Raw genomic sequence first — 19,736 nt, forward strand, 5'->3', positions numbered from 1 at the left:
CCTTTAAAAAGTAGTCTTCTGAAGGGATTTGCAGGATTTTTATTTTGTGTAATTACCTATCTAGAAAGAAAAAGAGGAGGTTTACTGCTGACAAGATACCTCCAGATGGTTTTGAAGAGTTTAGCAGGAGTCCAAGACAAATTCCAGTAATTCCCTTAGATGGGGCTTTAATATTCTAAGACCCAGGTTGCTTTGTCAGAACAGTCAACTAAAATTGACAAATTTTCTATTGATGTCTGAGAGAGAGGATAAGAACTTTTATATATTTCTTGTATTATATGGCTTTCATAACAATTTCTGTACATTAAAAAAAAAAAAGTTGTTTTTATCAGGTGATTGATAGTGTCTGTTCCAGACAGACACGTGCTTGCTTTGCTACCACCCTGAGCTAGTCAGAAGACAATTTAAGATAGTGCTGATTGTCAGGCAATGACAAACAGGCCTCAAAAGAGCTTGGGCTCAGTGGTGTACTACAATTTTATATTTTATTTTTTCAATTTTTCAACAGTATGTTGTTAACATCTGTGCTAGTTTTATCCTTCATTTTATCCTGCTAATTTAGTAGCACTAAGCTCACCTCATGCCTTTTGGTTTTTTTTTTAATTCTTACAAAATTGAATGAAAGTTAAAATATTTTAATCCTCAAAGCAAGAGATATGCAGAACTATCATTCTCTGATTATAACACTCAGTTGTTCCAGGTCAGCCAGGCTCAGTAGCAGATAGGACTGTGGTGCTGCTGATATTCCCTCATCTCACATGTCAAACTGCATAAACAAATATTGAAGTATTAAACCAGCCATGTGACTTGCCTATAAAACACAGTAAGAAAATAAGTTGTTTACACTTGATGCCTTTCCAGCCACGAGGTTGTCCTTACTCTTTATAGCCTGGCATATTTTAATTCATAGCACAACAAGGGAGAAGGAGGACACAGTAAAAGTGGTTGTGAAAAATTTGTTGGCAAGAGTTTCCATGATTCAGGGGAAAAAAAAGAAAAAAGAGAAAATATAGGCTGAAACTCAGGAAACTTTTTTTAGTATTTTGACTTTGATAAGCTGTGGAAATACCTGCAAGGGATGGCAGCAGAAGTTCCATGGTTTTGAGCCACTGTGAAACTTAAAGGGTTGAAACACCATAAAATACACAACGGAGAACAGTAAGGTCTCAGCAGGGGAGGACCATAGAATATTCATTAAACTTTTTCTTCTTGAATTTCTAAATTTATGTTAGAATGTCTGGAACAACTTTAATCAAGTGGAGGGGTTTTTAATTTGTTCAGTTGAAAAATACTAGTATTTTTTGCAGTGATCTAGGTTGAATCAAATTAGTGCTAGAGCATGTGAAGAGATGAAGAATTACCATTTTATACACATTTGAGCAGAACTAATGTAGAAGTTCGGATGCAGTAGCAATTTTAAACACTTGGAAATGGGCAAACTGGAAAAATAAATAACTTGGAATATTTGGGGAAAAAAATGGGAAGTTCATTACTACAAGACACACCTAATATAATCATATTTTGTAGCAGTAGGAGTTTAAATTGCAATGAAATTTTTCTCCCAAACTTTCACATGCATATCTATATCTATATCTATATCTATATCTATATCTATATCTATCTGCTGCTAGTAACTCAATTACTTTGTTAATACCTGCTGCCTCAAACATGTGAGACAGGTGGACTAGAATTGGAGGTACAGATAGATCTTTTCTAAATTGTCAACAGAGTAAGGATTTTGAAAATCTGTAATTATAATTATGCTCAAAGATGATTCCTTTCTCACTAGGTTTCGGCAGCAGAGGCTGCTCAATGTGAGTGGTTTTAATATTTTTTTTTTTTAAAAAGCATTGCTGGTTTTCTGAGGAGACTCGTCTAACAGCCCTGTATTTAAGGGGAATAACATTGAGGTCATAGTCAAAAGTTTTCCACGTGTAGTGGAAAACCAGACCAAAGGCAGTATTATGGGCATAAATGATGAAGGAATCAGAACTGAAAAGGGTAGTGTAAGCCATCAGAAAAAGAATGGTTTTGGTGTGAATGGATTTCCTATTAAAGACTAAATCCTGTAGAACCGATGTGAAAAGCCAACTCTGCATAGAGATGACAAGCCCATATTTATGCAGCCTGTATTTGAAGAGTTGTAAAGAGTTTAATAACTTCCTTTTCAGATGTCTGTTCCATATTACAACTGTATAAATCCAGTAAGAATTCATTGCAGGACGTACTGAATAATAGCTTTACCAATTAAAAAGGTTCAACACATTTATCTGTATCTTTGGGAGGAGGAGTTCTGTTTCTGCAGGGTCAATCACAGGGTTTTGTACAGTCCTTCCTCATGATGCAAACTCTGTTTTTGTGGCGTCTGTACTTTTCAATGGATGAATTCAAGCTGTTTTTTTTCCTCTGGGTCATTATTTTCAGCATCATATTATTTGTGATGATTCAACTTGGTGTTTCATTTCCTGGGGCCAAGTATCTATGCCTGCTGCCAGTTTTCAGAAGTCTCCTTTGGCTCCTTGGCTCCTTGATGGGAGCTGACAGTTGCATCTTTTCCCTGATGAGTCATTGATTCTCCAGAGCCAAGAGTCTGACAAAAAGATGCTAGATTGTTTTAGTTTATTTACCATGAGTGCATTAAAACCCAAGAGGAAACAGATGCAAAGAGCCTGATTCTCTAGTTGCTAGCTGCGTAGAAACCAAATAAAATTTTGTGGGCTATTAAAGTCAGAATAGGTCGGGCACTTAAGTGCTGTCACATACATACAGACAATGCAATTTTTAGTTGAGCTGTTAATAAATCAAGCCTGGAGCACAACATCATATGTTATTCTCAGTAGGGAGGGATGAAACAGTCTAACCAAATATTTTACACAAATTAGGAAGGGCAGGTAAATAACATTTTTCCTATTCTCTCCCTAACCCTAAATCCCAAAATTTTCTGTTAATTTTTCTTCCTCTCTGACATCCTTACCAGTTCCCCACCCCTCCAATACAAAAAACGTGATGTAAATGCCATTTGCCTATGGAGAGTGGTTGCACCTGACAAAGGCTGGTGTTCAGCACGAGCCTATCTGCTGATCATCTTAATGCCTGTATGATTTCTAAAAATGTAACTGTTAATTCAGAATAGACTGAAATCAGATAAAAGTAGGTGAAATTCAGGTTGGATACTATTATAGTACGTTTTTATATATATATACACACTATATATATTGCATACTTTAACCTGATCACCCCATTTGTTGGTCATTAATAAATTACTTCCTCCCTACTAAACTTCTAGGTAAAAAAAAAATCATATTTAGAGAGAAAAAACAACACTGAAATGCTGTTATATCACTACAAATTATTTCCATCTTGCTTGCTTATTTTACAATTTTAAAAGTTTCTTATCATCAGATACCAGATATGTTGGTTTAGACTTGTGATGAATCTTTTCCCACTATAGTCTCACTTGACTATAAACCACACTGATGTGTACACATCTGCCACCAAGAATATCTTCAAAAGATTGCCTTAGAAACACCTAGGTAATCATGCACTTTGCAAACGTTCTCTGTGTTTACTGATTGTGCTGCATGAAAAAGTTTACAGTATATTTTCTTCTTAACTATTCTTGCTTTAAAACAATAGCCAAACACATGAGGCTTCTCGTGTTCACACCTAATTTCTCAGAATTTACAGTAAAATACCATATTAAATGTAATTAAAGCAGAAAAGTTTTGTATAAAAAGTGGCTTTAAGAATATAACTGACAACAGATTTGCTGAAGGAAAGTTCTATTTAATTTTATCTTAAAACTGCAGACCGTATTCCAATTTTCTTTTTACTTTTAAAGGCTGGGTTTTGATTTCTTGTTTGTTTGGTGTTTTTTTGTTTGTTTGGTTGGTTGGGTTTTTTTTGTGTTTTGTTGTTGTTTGTTTGTTTCGTTTTTTTCTTTTTTTCTTTTTTTTCAGTCAGGGACATTTATGTACCATAAATAATTGAAATCTTTATAAAAGTTTTATTCCAAAGACAGGCTTTGTTGACCTAGTGGGAAAACAAAATCAATTTTACTTTGTCCTGACAGAGTACATATTATTCAGTAAGAAATAAACTCAGTACATATTCTGAAGAAAAAAAGCTTAGCTTCTAATATTTAAAGAAATAACAGTCAGAGGTGGAGTGATCTCTGGGCACAGTCTTTCCATTAGATATTTGTCTCTGGTGCATACTGAAAATTAGAATCTGTTGAAATGTTTGCTGTAATCTATTAAATCATGTCAGTGAGAATAATAGAAGTCAAAACAGTTGGTTAAGCTTAACACTGAGTATCATTCCCTTGAAAACAAATTATATTGGAATTTACAATGACACTACAGCACTAAGCTGATGCTAAAAGTGAAACAACTTGCATTTAGAATACTACAAGTGGCCCTACCATGCACAATGTCATTAAATTGTTGTTTCATAAAGAACATTTTTCAAAGCACATTCATGGGCTGAAACAATCAATATTCCTTTTAATCCCAGGTGGGTATGCTGTTAACAACACTTTATTTTGCAGAATGCTTAACTAGTGTAACTTATTATTCAGCAAACAGATTTAATCTGGTTCCTAGGAGTGGGTTTTGCTTACGCTGGCCATTATACTGCAAAAATAATGGAGAACCCTGACATTTTTTGAGGATCAGAAGGTTTCAGAAAGCCACTGGGGTTTCATGATGCTCATGGCAGGGTGGTGGGGTGGTGACACGTCACATTCGCTGAGTCAGCTTCTTCCAGCATTGTCCTATAGTACAAAATTGTCATCCAAGTTCACCATAAGCAAATTTTTCCGTTTAGAGCTTATTTTTCTGGCTACAAGAACCCACTTTCACTCCACACCCACGTAATTTGAGTTTCACATTTCACTGTTTTCCTACTGAAGTTCCTGGTCTTACTTTTTCCCACATGGTAAGGGATGATGCCATCCTTCTTAAAGACCTGGATGCTTCATTCAGGCAAGTACTTAGAAATAAATTAGATGTTATTTCAATTTGAATCTTCTTTGGCTTCAGAGGAATTACACTGACTAATTATCTTGTTGTTATCTGGTCCAATTGCTTTACATCTTGCATTTTTTTCCTAACTAGCCAAATCATCATCTTGCTAGTTAATCAGCTTCAGAGGAGTTTGCTGATACTCATCTGGAGAAAATTCTGTGTTCATGATAATGTTTTGAAGTTGCTGTTTTCAAATATGAAAGAAATGTTACTGTGTGATGATGTTAATATATCTATTTTTAATGTAACGTGAGTTTCAGGAAATACACTGTGCTTTTCTTACAAAAGCACAGCCACAGAGTATGGGTGTGCTGTTGTGGAAAAGTGACTTTACTACTCTTAGAATGCTCTGGTTATCTATACTTAAAATTATATTGCATTTATGTGTGTGAAACCTTCCAGAGAGCACTTATCAAATTTTAATCTCACACATATTTGATTATGTACAATTCTGGAATGGAAGAAGGAGAAAACCAATTGACCGTGGATTTCTCCTTAATCCAAATCCTAAAAATTGGATTATTATTAAGGAAGCGTAAAAGTGATGGTACGTTCAGTTGTAGGACAATAAGAGAGTTCTTGAATAATCAAAGTGATCCATGGTTAGGCCACAGTATTTACGAATTTGACTTTTTTTCCACTTGAGTTGCATTTAGTTGATGTAAATGATGCAAAATCACAGTGTAGAAATTGATGTGACCAAAACAGATGGGGTGATCTGAGGGATGCAGAGTGGAATTTTACTGTCTTCAAATACATGGGCATTGTTCTTGGATACAATGCTAAGTCAAAGCTTGATATCACAGATAATATTGTCTAGAATTAGAAAACTTTTGAGGACCTAATATTTAATAGATCTGATAGGGTTTTTTTCTACCTTCTTCCTTCTTTTTTTTAAAAATATTATCTTATAGTTCTGAGGGTTTGTTTTGTGACTCATTGTGGTAAGATGGGTATTGGCTTTTTGTCTCCTCCTCCCTGCCCAGTGTGTCATACAAGGTAACATGAAGGAAAAGATAAGTGCATGTACAGTTTATATTACATTTAATTTAAAAATCCGATAAATGTCCTAACTTATGCAAATTGGTATGTGTTAGTATTTACAAAACAGTCGAGTGAAACCTGTGCAAATGGAATGCCCATGAGGCAATGTAATTTTCTGCTTGGGAGAGATGGCCTTGAAATGCTCAAGCTAAACTGGAATTGGAGGGGGGTGTTACTTTAAAGTGATCCTTAGAACAGAGTGCTACCACTTCCAGGTAACTTTTAATTGCAGGGTTTAACTTTGAACAAAACCACATTTAAATGGCAAAAGAGACCATCAAGTGTAATGCACTGTTTGTGATGCTTAAAGAGGAATGGAAGCCATGACCTTATTGAAACTACCTGATTGCTTTAGCAGGAGAAAATTCCTCCTTGACCTCTGTTCATCAGCAAATTAAAATGGGAGTATTCTCTGAAGCTTGTCAGGCTGATTACACATAATATTGTTACTGCTGAGGTGAGCCAGCTCTTTTGCAGTGATGTATACCTTGTAGTTGGAGTGGTAACAAAAAACCATAGGTGTTTCTGTATAAAATGTAATGGAGGAGATTTTATTTTCATTTCACTGACGATAGTGCTAATATTTACCAGGTATTCTAACAGAAGTTAGGTTTAATTCATATAGGTTCTTCCATTCAATGTGACAAGAAAAATTTTAATCACACCCTCCATGTAAATCATGCTAAATTCTGGAATATTCATAACCTTGGTTTATAGATTTTCACATAAAATCTATGATGAGTTTGACTACATGATAATAATCATATCAAATATCAATATAAGGGATAACCAGATAACTTATGATTGCTGTGTAGTGACTAGTAGGTAAGCAAAGCTGAGTCCTGCCATTGTCTCCTTACACTGAATTCATAGCATGTTGTCTTACAGTTGTCCTAAGAGGTACTTTTTCCCCCACTAGATCTGCAGTTTTTCCTTTCCTTTGGTGGATAAACATAATCCAAATGGTCTGAAACCACAGTTCTTTGAAATAAAGTTCATCTGCATATTGAAAGAAAAGAGAATAAAATATTTTACTGACAGTGGAGCTTTTTATCTGCCAGCTACAGAACATATTAAAAAGATTGTAGTTTTTATTTTACCATCATGGGAAAACTTTTAATTTTGGAGGGAGGGGAGTTTTTCTCCTCTTTTCTGTTTTAACTTTCCTCTAAGAGAGAACTTCTACTGTAAAGTTAAACATCTTATCTAGCCTTTTTGTTAAAGATCTTCACTGAAAGTGTTTGGTGCACATACCAGGCCAAAGCACCTCCATTCTTATTTTGCAACAGCAAGCAGAAATTGGAGATATTTTGTCTTTCATTAGAGATACAAACTCAAAGAACTCTTATACACTCTTATTTTACAACTCTCTATCAAAGCCAAATATAATTATTGCCAAAATTTCAGTATAATGTTAAGATTCTTAGCCTATGGTCTTGTGGTGAAGAAAGAGAAGTTTTATTCACTTTCATCTCTTCTAGGTATTCAAAGTATCGTTTAATACAGAATAGTTTCCTTTTTTCTTAAATCCATCCTGTTTTGGGAGCTGTCCTATTGCTAAAATAGGACTGATACTAGATAGCTTATTTAATTTGCTTTACTGAGTTCTTTGCTGAAATGTGTATTCAAAATCCACTAAAGAAGCATTAAGATTCCCGTTTTACTTACAGTTCTTGGATGTTAAGGTAGACAACAAAATGCTACCAATGTATTTCAGCACTGAGGTTCTTTTTTCCCCTTAGAACCAGAATTACAGCAAGGAGGGAAAAAACCAAGCAAAAAAACCCACAAAAAACAAAAATAACAACAAAAAAAACAAAACAAAACAAAACAAAACGAAAAGCAACTACTATGAAGTTGTAAAAGGAATGAATGTTTCAATTCACTGATTAGTCTTCCTCAAAATTATAACTTTAAATTAAAAAGTATATTGTTTTAGAGTTAGCGATAATGTTAGTGGTTTTTTTTTTTCTGAAATGGAGAATAAGAATTGGATCTGTATTTCATTCAACATAAAACAATATGCATTGAATTTATTTCATTTGGGGCTTTATAAGATACATTCCTAGTAAAAGTTAACTTTTTGAAAAGGACAGAACATTCTGATTTATGCATTAACTAATAATTAGATTTTATTCTGCTTAGCACATTTCTATTTGCCAGTTCTTTTTTATACCGTAAGGAGGTTTAAGTGAGGAGAAATTGTGGAATGAAATTAATTTTACAAAGATAAAATAGATCTGAATCATCTTCCCCTCAAATTCCTGGATATGACAAAACTTCATACTTTCGAAGTTTTGCTTGGTTTCTTGCATGGAATATTTTTTAAAACAAGAAAAATATTATTCTATGTACCATCACTTTTTTAAAATATATACTTTCTGTTTTCTGTTCCTCACAGACAACACACCATTTTCAATGTTTCAGTCTCATTTTATATATTCAGATGCAGCACATCATTTTGACATAGAAAACATCTATTTCTCTATGTTAAGAGAAATCTAGTTATATAGGTGAACTGGGGAACACACTCAGATTTGGAATCTATGGAGTGTTGAAATCAATTCAGTTTGGATGAATTAAGTTTGTTTTCAAATGCAATGAATAATGTTTTTAAGAAGATCTCATGGTTTTATTTTCTGTGTTAGACAGGGCTATGAAGAACTGGAAAGACAGCTGAAAGAAGTCTTTAAGGAAAGGAGCAATATCCTTCGTCAACTGTCGAAGACTTCAAAAGAACTTGAGGGAATTAAAGTAAACCTCCAGGTTAGGTTCTGTTTTGGGATCTGTAGGATAACATAACTTGACTTTTTCATATTTTATATGTTTATTTAAAAAAAAAAAAAAAAAAAAAAGTTGTGGGATTTTTTAAGATATGAATAGTTATTCTTTTTTTACTATTGTACCGAAGATAAATCTAATGTTTTTATGGAAAACATATAATTCCTAATAAGTTGGGCCCTCTGTCCCCTTACTGAAAAAAAATATGAAAATAGGTCTTAGTACAACAAAAATCTGAAAATAGTAGAGCAAGAATCTGAAAACATAAAAACAGATATTAGTGGAATTAAAAAAAAAATTTTAAAAAATAATTTAAAAAAAAATTAAACCTGGTTTAGGTTTGAGGTCCTGAAATGGCCAGATATTCACTTCAGAGCACACCCATCTTCTCCAGAAATAGTCTGCTGGTCTAGTGAAAACGTTTGGACTCATTATCACTTGAGATCTGTCTCTCTCTTTCATGCCATTTTAAAGGACAGTATTTTTTTTGACATTGCAATTATATCTTCATGTTGATATAAGTTAGAAGGAGAAAATGTTAGGAGTAGAATCCCCGTATCTGGTCACAGAGAAATATTGCGTTAGTAGTGTGCTATATCATATTATTATGTTGTGTTGGTTTATATGCTGGACTTCTGTGGTTCTAATTAAAATGGTATCTTGAATATTTTTTTTTTTTAAACCTTTACCACTCTTTATTATTATAGGACTTTTCTTATTACTTTTTAGAGAAATGTGCTTCTCCTTGTAACAAAGTTATTTTAGTATGGAATTTTTTATGGCACACAATTCAAGGCAGTATTCAGCAAAATTATGCTATGAGCTATCTTAGATTGAACACTGCAGAGATCCAGGTATAGGTAGAGAGCTGTAGTGTTATTTTCTGTGTATACACACTTATCTTTGTCATGCAATTTTAATGTTTTAATTTCTATCTACTTATTTTGTTTGATTAGCTCTCATGGAATATTTGGAAAACAACTGTGTACAGTTAGATGTGATGAGTTGCAGTAAAAGTCAGGCTATTCCTCTGTTTCTTACAAGTGGTAATATCTATAATTCACTGGGAGCATGTTATGTAAGAGTACCAAATTAATCATTTCACAGATGAATAATATTAAAGATCTCTGTGGTAATAGAATTCTTCCTTTGCTTTTAGTCTTTGAAAAATGATGAAGCATCAGCTAAAAATGATGTGCAGAAACTTCTGGAACTGGGCCAAAAGCAAAGGTAAGACCCCACTTAAACCCTTGTCTTTCCATTTCCAGACTGAAACCTGCCAGACTAGGAAATTCCATCTTTCCTTTTACCTTAATCTGTAACTAATACTGTATTCCAGAGTCTGCTGATTATAATAGTAAAATAAGGCCAGAGAACACTATTCTGGGAAGCTTTTGAAACAAGCTATTTGTTGATGTTTGACATATGTCAGGAAAAGGTATTAAAATGTTACCATGAGATATTTGTTAAGGAAAGGGATTTCTTGAATTTCTCAGGAGTGCTTAGTCATGAAACTTTCTTTTAAAAATCATAAACTGTACAGTTTTAGAAAATTAACGGTGGATGATAATGTCTAGTTAAATTATTAAATTATGCCAATCTCTGAGATTGGAGATGATGATATATATTTTCAGGCCTCTTAAGTAAATATTCACGCATGTAGACACTCAAAATCACTAGTCTGCACTAGTCAAAATCACTGCAAATGTAGGAATACTTTTGCTGGATTCTTGTGAGGAAGGCAGCTGGGAGGATGAGTTGAGCACTTAAGAAATAATGAGTTTCCATGGCTGGGAACTTGCATTCCCAGCCTGGCCCTTAGCCTCAAGTCCCCTAGTGCTTTATCACAAGCAACTCCTGTCATTCTACTTCTCTTGGAATTGACACCAGCAATAAGAAAATCAATATAGGTTTTAATAAAAGGAAAAAAAAGATAATATAGGGATCACTTTTATGAAATGGCGAGATGAAGTGATTAAAAGTTGTAATAGATTAGTAAATGGATCTTAGTTGTAGGTGGGAAAATGGAGTCTACTAAGGGAAAATTTTGCTACATGCTACAATTATTCTTCCTAATCTCCTTCTTAAATCACCCCCTTAGAGTCTCTCAAGGTGTACCCAAAAGTATCTGTTGACTTTTACTTCTGAGGGGTTTAGCTATTGAGTATACTGCACAACAGCAGTTCCCGGAGATAGACCCCGCATCCATGCACTATGCCCTCACCCTCCTTCAGAAAATAAAAAGCTTTTACAATATACTACAAGAAAATGCCTTGAAGATACTCTGGGTAGTTGACAGCTGTTTACAGGCTTACTGGATTTCACTTCCAGAGAGATGGGGAAGTTCGGTGTAAGAAGGAGGTATTAAAAATGTGCCAGGGAATAGCCCTCGTAAAATTTCACCAAGGGAGGGAAACAGTTTATTTGCCAAGAGCCTCAGGCTGCCATAGGTGAAGAGTGAACATAATGTTATGCTTAAATCTATTGTAGTCAAAACAAAATTCAAATTATATCCCAGTATTAATCTTATGATCTTCTTTCTCTGGACAAATGTGTCTTGGCTGTGTTTGATCTGCAAGCACTGCTTTGATTCTGTGCAACGATGGATGATATAGTAAAGTTTAGAGTGCTAGAATCTAAGCTTGTAGATGTAGTTATATGGACTATAAATTAGATTTTCTGGGGTTTTTAATCCCTTTTCAGTGAATTCTTAAGTACTTGCCAATTTGCAAGTAAAACTTAGTCACTTACTGTGATGCCTCAATCTTGGTCTTTCTGTGCACCGTAGGCACTTTGAAAGGCTCACATCTGTTTGTAGGGTAAGAAAGCTGTATTGTGCTGATGGTGCGTTGGTTTCATGCTGCTCAATCACCATTTCAATTAAATCTGTTCTGTACTAGTGTTGCCAAAATTGCTATAAGTTGTAGAGTTATAGGCTACCAAGAAAGATGGTCCAGCAGCTCACAAGTTCTGTTCTGATATGAACTAGATGATTTCCATTTCAGTTTAATTTTTATTGGGCTGAATTATTATCTGTGTGTTAACCCGTTTCTGTGCTGTTCTTCTGTGAAAGTTTCTCAATGCAAGCAACAGCCCTGGAAAAAACTCCTCAGCTGTTCTGAAATATGTCCCTCTTCTAATTGGCCACAGCTCCAAGGCATGTCATGTACCATGGGCAGAAAGAGGTGGCCAGCAGTGGGTCTCAGCAATTCTCCAACATGGAGAAACCCTCTTACTGCATCACTAATGCAAAGGGGTTTATTTATTTAAAGAGCAGTCCAAGCAATTATCCTCTTGTTTGGTTTTGTTTGTTTGGGGTTTTTGCTGGCATGCCAGAATCATCTACTGAGTTTTGTGTTGCTTGTCTCTGGAAAAAGCCAGGCGAAGGCTGATTTTTATCATAATTTATGTATTTATTTATGTCAAAGCAGGTGTAAACTCATTCTTACTGATCATAGTACGGCTCCATCCTGGTGCATTTTCAGTAGCCCACTTTCCTCACTTTTTTGGTGCCAATCCTTTTTGCTAGAAATTATACACTGACAGATGTTTTGCACAGCAGGCTATTCAGTAGATGGAAAAGGTGGCCAATTTCCATCATAGATAATTTTTATTTTGCGTTGGCACTATAGTTCATGGGATAATTATGATTTCATTAGCAAGACTCATAGACACAGTACATCTGCCTGTTACTCTGAATAATTAAAGACGCCTTTTCTTGAATCAGAAGAATTATTTCTAAATGGACAATTTTGATGAATTTTGTGTTCTGTGTTTTCAACAAACTAGAGAAGAAATGAAATCTCTCCAGGAGACTTTTCAAAAGCAGCTTAATGAGGCAGCTGAGAAAGCAGAAAAGCAGCAGGCTACGGTGAGTGATTCCTTGTCCCTCTTTCATAATCTTTGTTTGTATCCTCTGTCTTTGCTTTTAATCCTTCTGCCTTGAAAATTTGCCATTACCTCAAATAACTTTGCGTGTAAAAACCTGGATTTCAAGTATGTGTTAGTACTCTGCAAGCTTCAGAGGACTGACACTGAAAAAAGTTGGTATGTTCAAAAGCACTAAGATCCCTTTCTCTGCTAATTTCTGTGGGATTTAGGTGTGTGTATGCACTTTTGGAGTTTTGGGCCAGGAGACATGGGCCTCAGTCCTGTCCCTGATGAGGTTATCTTTATGTACTTCATGTCTCATCTATACCAGTGTACACTGTCGTACATCCACACACTTTTTTTTGGATCACCAGCAATTTTCAGCAACACAATAGGTAGTGAAGTGTTTAGTAGGGTAGTTTGACTACAGTAGATCTAATAATCACTATAGGAAGATATTAAACATCATTAAGATGTTATCCTTTAATGAAATTCTCTTCTGGTGAACCAGATGTGAGAGTGCATGCTTTGAAAACGTAATGTTTGAAAACAATTTTTTCCCCTTTGTTCCTCAGAACTCTGAAGGGTAAAGATGTTCTTTTGCTTATTCTTGTCTCCCCCACAATATCCTTAGCAGATTTCTAGTGCTTGTCATTTTCTTCAGAGAACAAGCCTCCCCTTTTTCTCTTGATGGGAGAAAAGTAGCAAACTGAATGCTGTATTGAACTTGAAAAGGATGAAATATTTTTGAGGTCTTTCTCAGCAGCCAGCACAGCATGCAACCAGGGGAAAAAAAAATAGAAAATCTGTACTTGTTTTAAGATGGTTTTGTACTGAGGCAAGATATATAGTCCTGAAAGAAGGAAAAAGGTTAGAACCTAGTTGTTTCTGCAAAGTATGTTCTTCTCAGAATGTGCTGGTCAAAAGACATGTTTTCATAGGTGGATGGACACATTTCCACTAGCTTTATCAGCACAATGAATTGTAGTCCTAGTAATTAAAGGTGGAAAACACATTTCGTTATTTAATCTCTGTATTAGATATTGATAGTCAAAACTAATTCAGCTGTGTGTTAAATAAATCTCAGATGCAGTGAAAGGATTATTGTCTCTCTTGTTTTGTGTGATACAGCGTAGTTTTTTTAACTTGAACAACCTTGTGTAAATTCTGTCCACACACTAGAACTTGGCAACAGCTCAGGATTTGTTCTACACAAGTCAGACAAATGCTACTGTTAAATACAAGCAAAAATATTACCTAGTACAGAAACCAGGAAAAACCCCTCTGAGTTTATACAAGAACTTGGCTTGGAGTTTTGTCAGCTGGCTAGAGAAACAAAATTCTTGAGCTGTGTTCTAAAACTTGCCAATAGTAGAATATTAACTTTGCCACTGTTTTTAAGGGAATCAGAACTGTGTCCTTGCTTTGTGACATTTATTTCTTTATGCCTCAAGGTACAATGTATGTACACAATGAAGCTCACCAATACAGTGAGACTGAATGAATATTCAAAATGTGCTTCAGGATCCTGAGATGAATGCTGCAATAGAAATGGAAATAATATTATTACTGTCACACAGGGTTACTTTTACACCTGGTTTCTCCATGTGTTTCATGTTTTTCTGAAAGCAATATGAACATTATGGAAAAAGGCCTAAGTTCTTTGAGGCAAGCCTAGCTAGAGGATGGGAGTTTGAATTTAATTCTGGTTTAATGAATTGTAAGTCTTGTTTCTAATCCAATTTAAGTACATTTTATTCTACAGGATTTGGTGAAGTAAATCTTGATTTTCATCAGAGTAAATAAGAATAGAATTACATTTCTCAAAGCCAAATGAATAAAACACAGGAGGGGCGGTTGGAAATGCATTTTTCTGCACTAGGCATAGTGCAATGCTCACTGTATGTTAATTGGCTGTATATATTCAACAGGGAGCACCTGTCTGAAAGTGTTCTTTCTTAGGTAAATGCAAAAGTGTAAGTATGAATTCACAAGAATTAAGTCAAGTTACATGAAAAACAACCTGGAAAATATTCAAGGACTCTGACTAAACCAAAAGAACAACGGAGATGCCACAGCAATATATTTCACTTTGCATCCATGTTTTGTGCTCTGGCAAGGCTCTTCATTATCAGTCACACAATTGGTTCATCAGAAACAATGTCTTCAAGGTCATTGTACATGCTTATCTGGTTGTTTTTTTTTTGTTTGTTTGTTTTTTTTTTTCCCTTTGGCTTTTTAAGACTAGAGTAGCCAAGAATGGTAGGCTGCTAAAAACTTGCAGTTCTAAGGATGTGATGAAGTGTTGGTGGGTCCAGCCTCCCATAGAGCAACCGGTGGAGCTGCTGCTCGGTAATAACAACTTTCTAAGGGTGCAAGCAGCAATTCAGGCTGGAGGAAACCTAAAGATGTGAAAACATTCCTGTCCTTCAGAGTACTGAGGGCTGACCTAGGGGCTCTTGGTAGGAGTGAGCACTCCCTTTCTGGGCTTCATTGCCTTCTGTATCTGTAGCACTAACATGAAGAACAGCAGCAGTCCATCTTAGGACAGGTCTTTTCTAGAAAATATGTGACAGACCTCAGATAAATTTATGCCTCCTGTTTCAGCTGCTCTATCTGGGATAGCAAAATGTATAGAGGAGTATTAATTATGATAAGGGTCGTTTAAATTTTAGAATAGTCCTATGGTGCAAAGTTTAAGGTCAAATACAAGCTTCCAGAAAGCCTTGGGTTGTGAGGGAGCTCCTCTACAGACCAAGTTACACTAGAACTCTTGATTATTGGTATATCAACAAGCATTTCTTAGATAAGACTTGTCAGAAGCACCATATTTGGTTTAGTTATACAACATATATATAAAATGTGTAAGACATAATTCCATATAACCTCTTGTCTTCTTCAACAATTGATAAAGGTTGAGAGGGCTTTTTATTTTGCATTTAATATCAGTTATCTAAGCAATTTATAATAGATTGCTGTGGAGTGAAAACAATTATTAATAATGTCAAGCTGTATCTCTAAATATGTAGTGGAGCCACTTCCAGAAACAGGAGTAGGGGCCACGGACTAATATTGACTTCTGTTAAGAAAAAAGCAGAGGGCAAAACAATACATGTGACTTGAAAGTGTTTTGTTTTTATTGAATTCAAATAAATATTGTAATCAGTGACTCTTTATCTCTGCATTACGTTAACAGGCTCCCAGAGCTTTTTAGAGAAGGGCTCTTCACTTGACTATTCTTTGTGCTAAATGCTTGTACCTTAGGAAATAATTACTTTTTTTCTTTAATTGACCTCAAAGTTTACAAAGTTGTTTCTCATGAACTGCAATTAAAGTTTATAAAAAGAGCTGGGTAGCTGTGGATGAGGGAGAAAACAAAGAATAAACCAGAAATTCTCAAAAATACTTTGGCTAATTGGAATAAGTTTACTCTGCCTTTTACACTTTGTGCCTGTTGATATTTTATATCACACTAGCAATTTTTAAAAAGCCATAGCAATGGAATTGTTGGATAATACAATTATAGTACCATCTGTCAAAATAAAGGGAGAAATATGTCTATGTATATCCCATTTTCCCAGTTGCTCAGTGTTCACCATGAAAAATGTGAATTTAGGTTACTCATATATATGACTTGTAAAAATGACCAATATGGTTATTTTGAAACCAGCAGGGTTTTTATTAGTAATAAAAGACTAAGAGAGTATGGGGAATTTAATTCAGAAATACCCACCATCACAAAAAAAAAAAAACAACCATCACAAATACATGCCTCCATTTTTTTCAATAAAAAGATCAGATATTCTTTTCACTTTGAAAATATCTATTTTAGTAACATCCCATGTGACACATCCTAAAGTCCTAAATGTCTTTTTGACAAAAATCTGTTTTATTAATTAAAATGTAACTTGCAGCTTAAAAGTTATGTTCATCTAAGAAATCCTAGTAGTTAAAAATTTATTTAGCTTCGCTTTTAAAAGTGTATAACACTTTGTAGAACACTTTTTTTTTCCAAAGGAAAGAATAGTTTATATGTTTTGGGTAACAGACTGACCAGTTCTCCCTGGTTTTTGGAGTCAGCTCTTACACTTTAATTTGAAAATTAGACCATGAATATTATGAAGTGTGTTAGAGTTTCCAGGTGTTGCCAGAATTGTTAGGTCTTAATGAATGTGTTCCTATTCCATCTAAATTGCTCGTGTCTTAGTCCTGAGCAGGCTACAAGGAGTCTGGAGGTCAGCAACTGAGCATACAGCTGAGCTCTGCCTGTGCGCTGATGATGTTACATTGGTATTCTTCCATCCTTCGTCTACAGTGAATAACTAACTATTGTCTGAATTAGATCCCTGCCATCTGCTAAAGCATTCTGTATTTCAATGGGGGAAAATTTAATTTGAACATTTCAAGGTCACAAACTGCTGTGAGTAAAGGCCACTGGATGGAAGCTGTTGCCTTTAATAAACGTAATGAGCTCTGAAACACACAAAGCTCTGAGTACCTTGGATGTCTGTCTCCAGGAGACAGCAGCAATGTCCTTGCTTAACATTGCAAAGTTCAGCCTTAGAACAATATATTTTCATTATCTATTTTCATAATTACAGCTAGATAGCAATTAAAGGCAGCCAACATGTGGAAAGAGGTGAATGTCAAACAAGAACAAAGAGTGGGTAGAAAGGAGGAAGAGATGTAGAAAGTTTGTTGGTTTCTGTTTTTCAGTTCCTGCGCCTTTTGATTTAGAGCTGGGTATAAATGTCCATGCTTGTTTATTATGATATCAGGATTTGGTGACTGGAAGTAGAATTTTTACATCTCTTCTGGAAAATAGTATTATGCTTTGTCCTTGGGAATGACTAAAAACATCATGCAAATGGTCTGATACAGGCTGATCTGCCTTAAAGCACAAAATTATAGACACAGATGCACTTAAATGGATAGATGGGGTTATCTCTATGTTAGCTGCAGGACTGCTACACAGCTCTCTATAGCTGTACTTTTATGGCTAAGTGGTTCTTTAGAGGTTTAATAGAAGAGCTTTAAAAATGTTGTTAGATGTGAAAGCAAAAATTAATAACTTTGTAATTAATATTATTATTATTTTTTTAAAAAAAGAAAGAGATGTAAAATTTTTTTGAAAACTATTCAGGTAAGCTAAACTAGTAAGTTTGCACTACTTCAGATGGTCTGTATCAGTGATATCAGATGCATATGTATGTGAATAGTAATTATCAAAAATTACTAGTTTAAGGGTGCTGGTTAAATTAACAGTACTGTGGTGTCTTAAACATCTTTCCCCTAGAAAATCCCAGCTGATGCTTACAAGCTATGTATAGAGAGCATACAACATAATTTTGGTATCCTATCTCTTTAAAGATTTCATATATATTCAAATTTAGAAGTGAAATGCTTTGAAGGAATATAAATATTGTTTTGAGAGTTAGGATTAAGAAAGGGAACACTCTTTTATGGATGTCAGTATATTTTTTTGGTCAGTATTTAATGGTAGCTGGCAAATCTTTTTGAAGAGCTGAAAACCCAAACCCACTGTGTGAATAGTTATTTTATATTTTTTCTCATCAATCCTGATCTCATCTTTTCGTTGTGCCCTTTGTTTTATGTTGTGCAAGTTCTTCATATTTATTATGCAGTATACATGGACTGAATTTTGGAATCTGTCGACAAGATTGCTGGGCAGGAGCTGAATATATTAATCTTCTGTTAAAACGTCACCCTCTGCAGTAGCTGGATGTGGAGTTACCATTCCCACAACCAAACCACTTAGACAAAATTTTGGAAGAAGATCTACTTATCCATGTAGGTTGGCATTAGTGTCATGGACCCCCTACCAATTCTCTCTTAAGTGAAGAGAGTATTCCATGACTTCTCTTTTGATGTAGACGAGGGTGATGTTAAATCTGGTGATGGTTTTTAAATTACTGACATCTGCCTGCTTGAGTGTGGACATGACGAAAGGAAGAGCTGTCATATCATGCAGATTCACTACCAGTTTCAATCTGCATGACATCCAAACCATTCATCTCTAGGTCAATGTCTCTATTAATCGAAATCTGTTTTCTTACAGGGGTTTTATTTTTCTTAACAAGGCTACTGCAATGTCAGAACAACTGTTGTTTCCCATGAACTTAGACTTCTCTAACAGTGGGGGAGAGAATGGGGCATGAGGCATTGGGTATATAGGGATATTTTGCTAATTAAGGTATCCAAGAGTATCCTCCTTCAAAATGAAAATAATGTGTTCTTTTAATCCCAGTTGTTATAATTACATCTTATTTTCTTCCATTATATTCCATAAGTCAGGAGGAAAGCTCAACCCTGAAAGAATTATATAGATTGTAAATACAATAATTTAAATTGTTTGATTAAATTAAATCTTAAAGCTAAAACTGGAATTTCTCTTTTCCAAGGCAAATCATTGAATTCAAATAGGAAGTGAAGACCACATTTGTATGTTTTCACATATAATACATTTCACAGAATCAAGGGATTTATCTCCTCTAGGACAGTACTGTATCATTCATAGCAAATAACTCTGTTAGAAACCTGCTATGATAGAGGTTGTGTACTTTGAGGCTAAAAATTTAAACTCAGTAAATATTCTTATAAAATCCTTAGTTCTCTGAAGATTGTTGGACTTCATTGTGAAAAATAAGTTCTATTTGTACCAATGCAAAGTAATCATATTTATGTACAGTGATTTTTCTTCTCTTGATTAAGAGTTTTCTAGTAAATATCATGCTAAATGTTCTTAAATTTATCAGCAGAAGCTATGGGTTTGTGTATTTGTTTTTTTAAGGTTTTATTTACTATTTTTTTTTAAAGCTGTGAGTCAAGTAAAAAAAATAATGTCAAACTGATGTTTAGGTACATTTGAACAACTCACACTCAGCACTTCTTCAAACTTGTAGATTAACTTCTTGAAGACTGAAATGGAAAGGAAGAGCAAAATGATCCGTGACCTGCAAAATGAGGTAAGAAGAATATTTGTTTGTCATCTCC

The 19,736-nt window shown here is 34.8% G+C and overlaps 1 protein-coding gene across 1 annotated transcript in view; it reads left to right on the top strand.

Annotated features, from left to right (window-relative positions):
• The first annotated feature begins 4,712 nt into the window (after nucleotides 1-4,712).
• LUZP2 (leucine zipper protein 2) overlaps nucleotides 4,713-19,736 on the top strand; it is an 85,630-nt gene continuing 70,606 nt past the window's right edge. Inside the window, exons 1-5 of the mRNA XM_008940292.1 lie at nucleotides 4,713-4,789; nucleotides 8,720-8,837; nucleotides 10,012-10,082; nucleotides 12,642-12,723; nucleotides 19,646-19,708. Coding sequence (XP_008938540.1) covers nucleotides 4,713-4,789; nucleotides 8,720-8,837; nucleotides 10,012-10,082; nucleotides 12,642-12,723; nucleotides 19,646-19,708 — 411 coding nt within the window. The remainder of the gene's footprint in view (nucleotides 4,790-8,719; nucleotides 8,838-10,011; nucleotides 10,083-12,641; nucleotides 12,724-19,645; nucleotides 19,709-19,736) is intronic.

This window comes from Merops nubicus, unplaced genomic scaffold (assembly GCF_000691845.1).
Source record: "Merops nubicus isolate BGI_N331 unplaced genomic scaffold, ASM69184v1 scaffold46895, whole genome shotgun sequence".
NCBI classification, from domain to species: domain Eukaryota; kingdom Metazoa; phylum Chordata; class Aves; order Coraciiformes; family Meropidae; genus Merops; species Merops nubicus.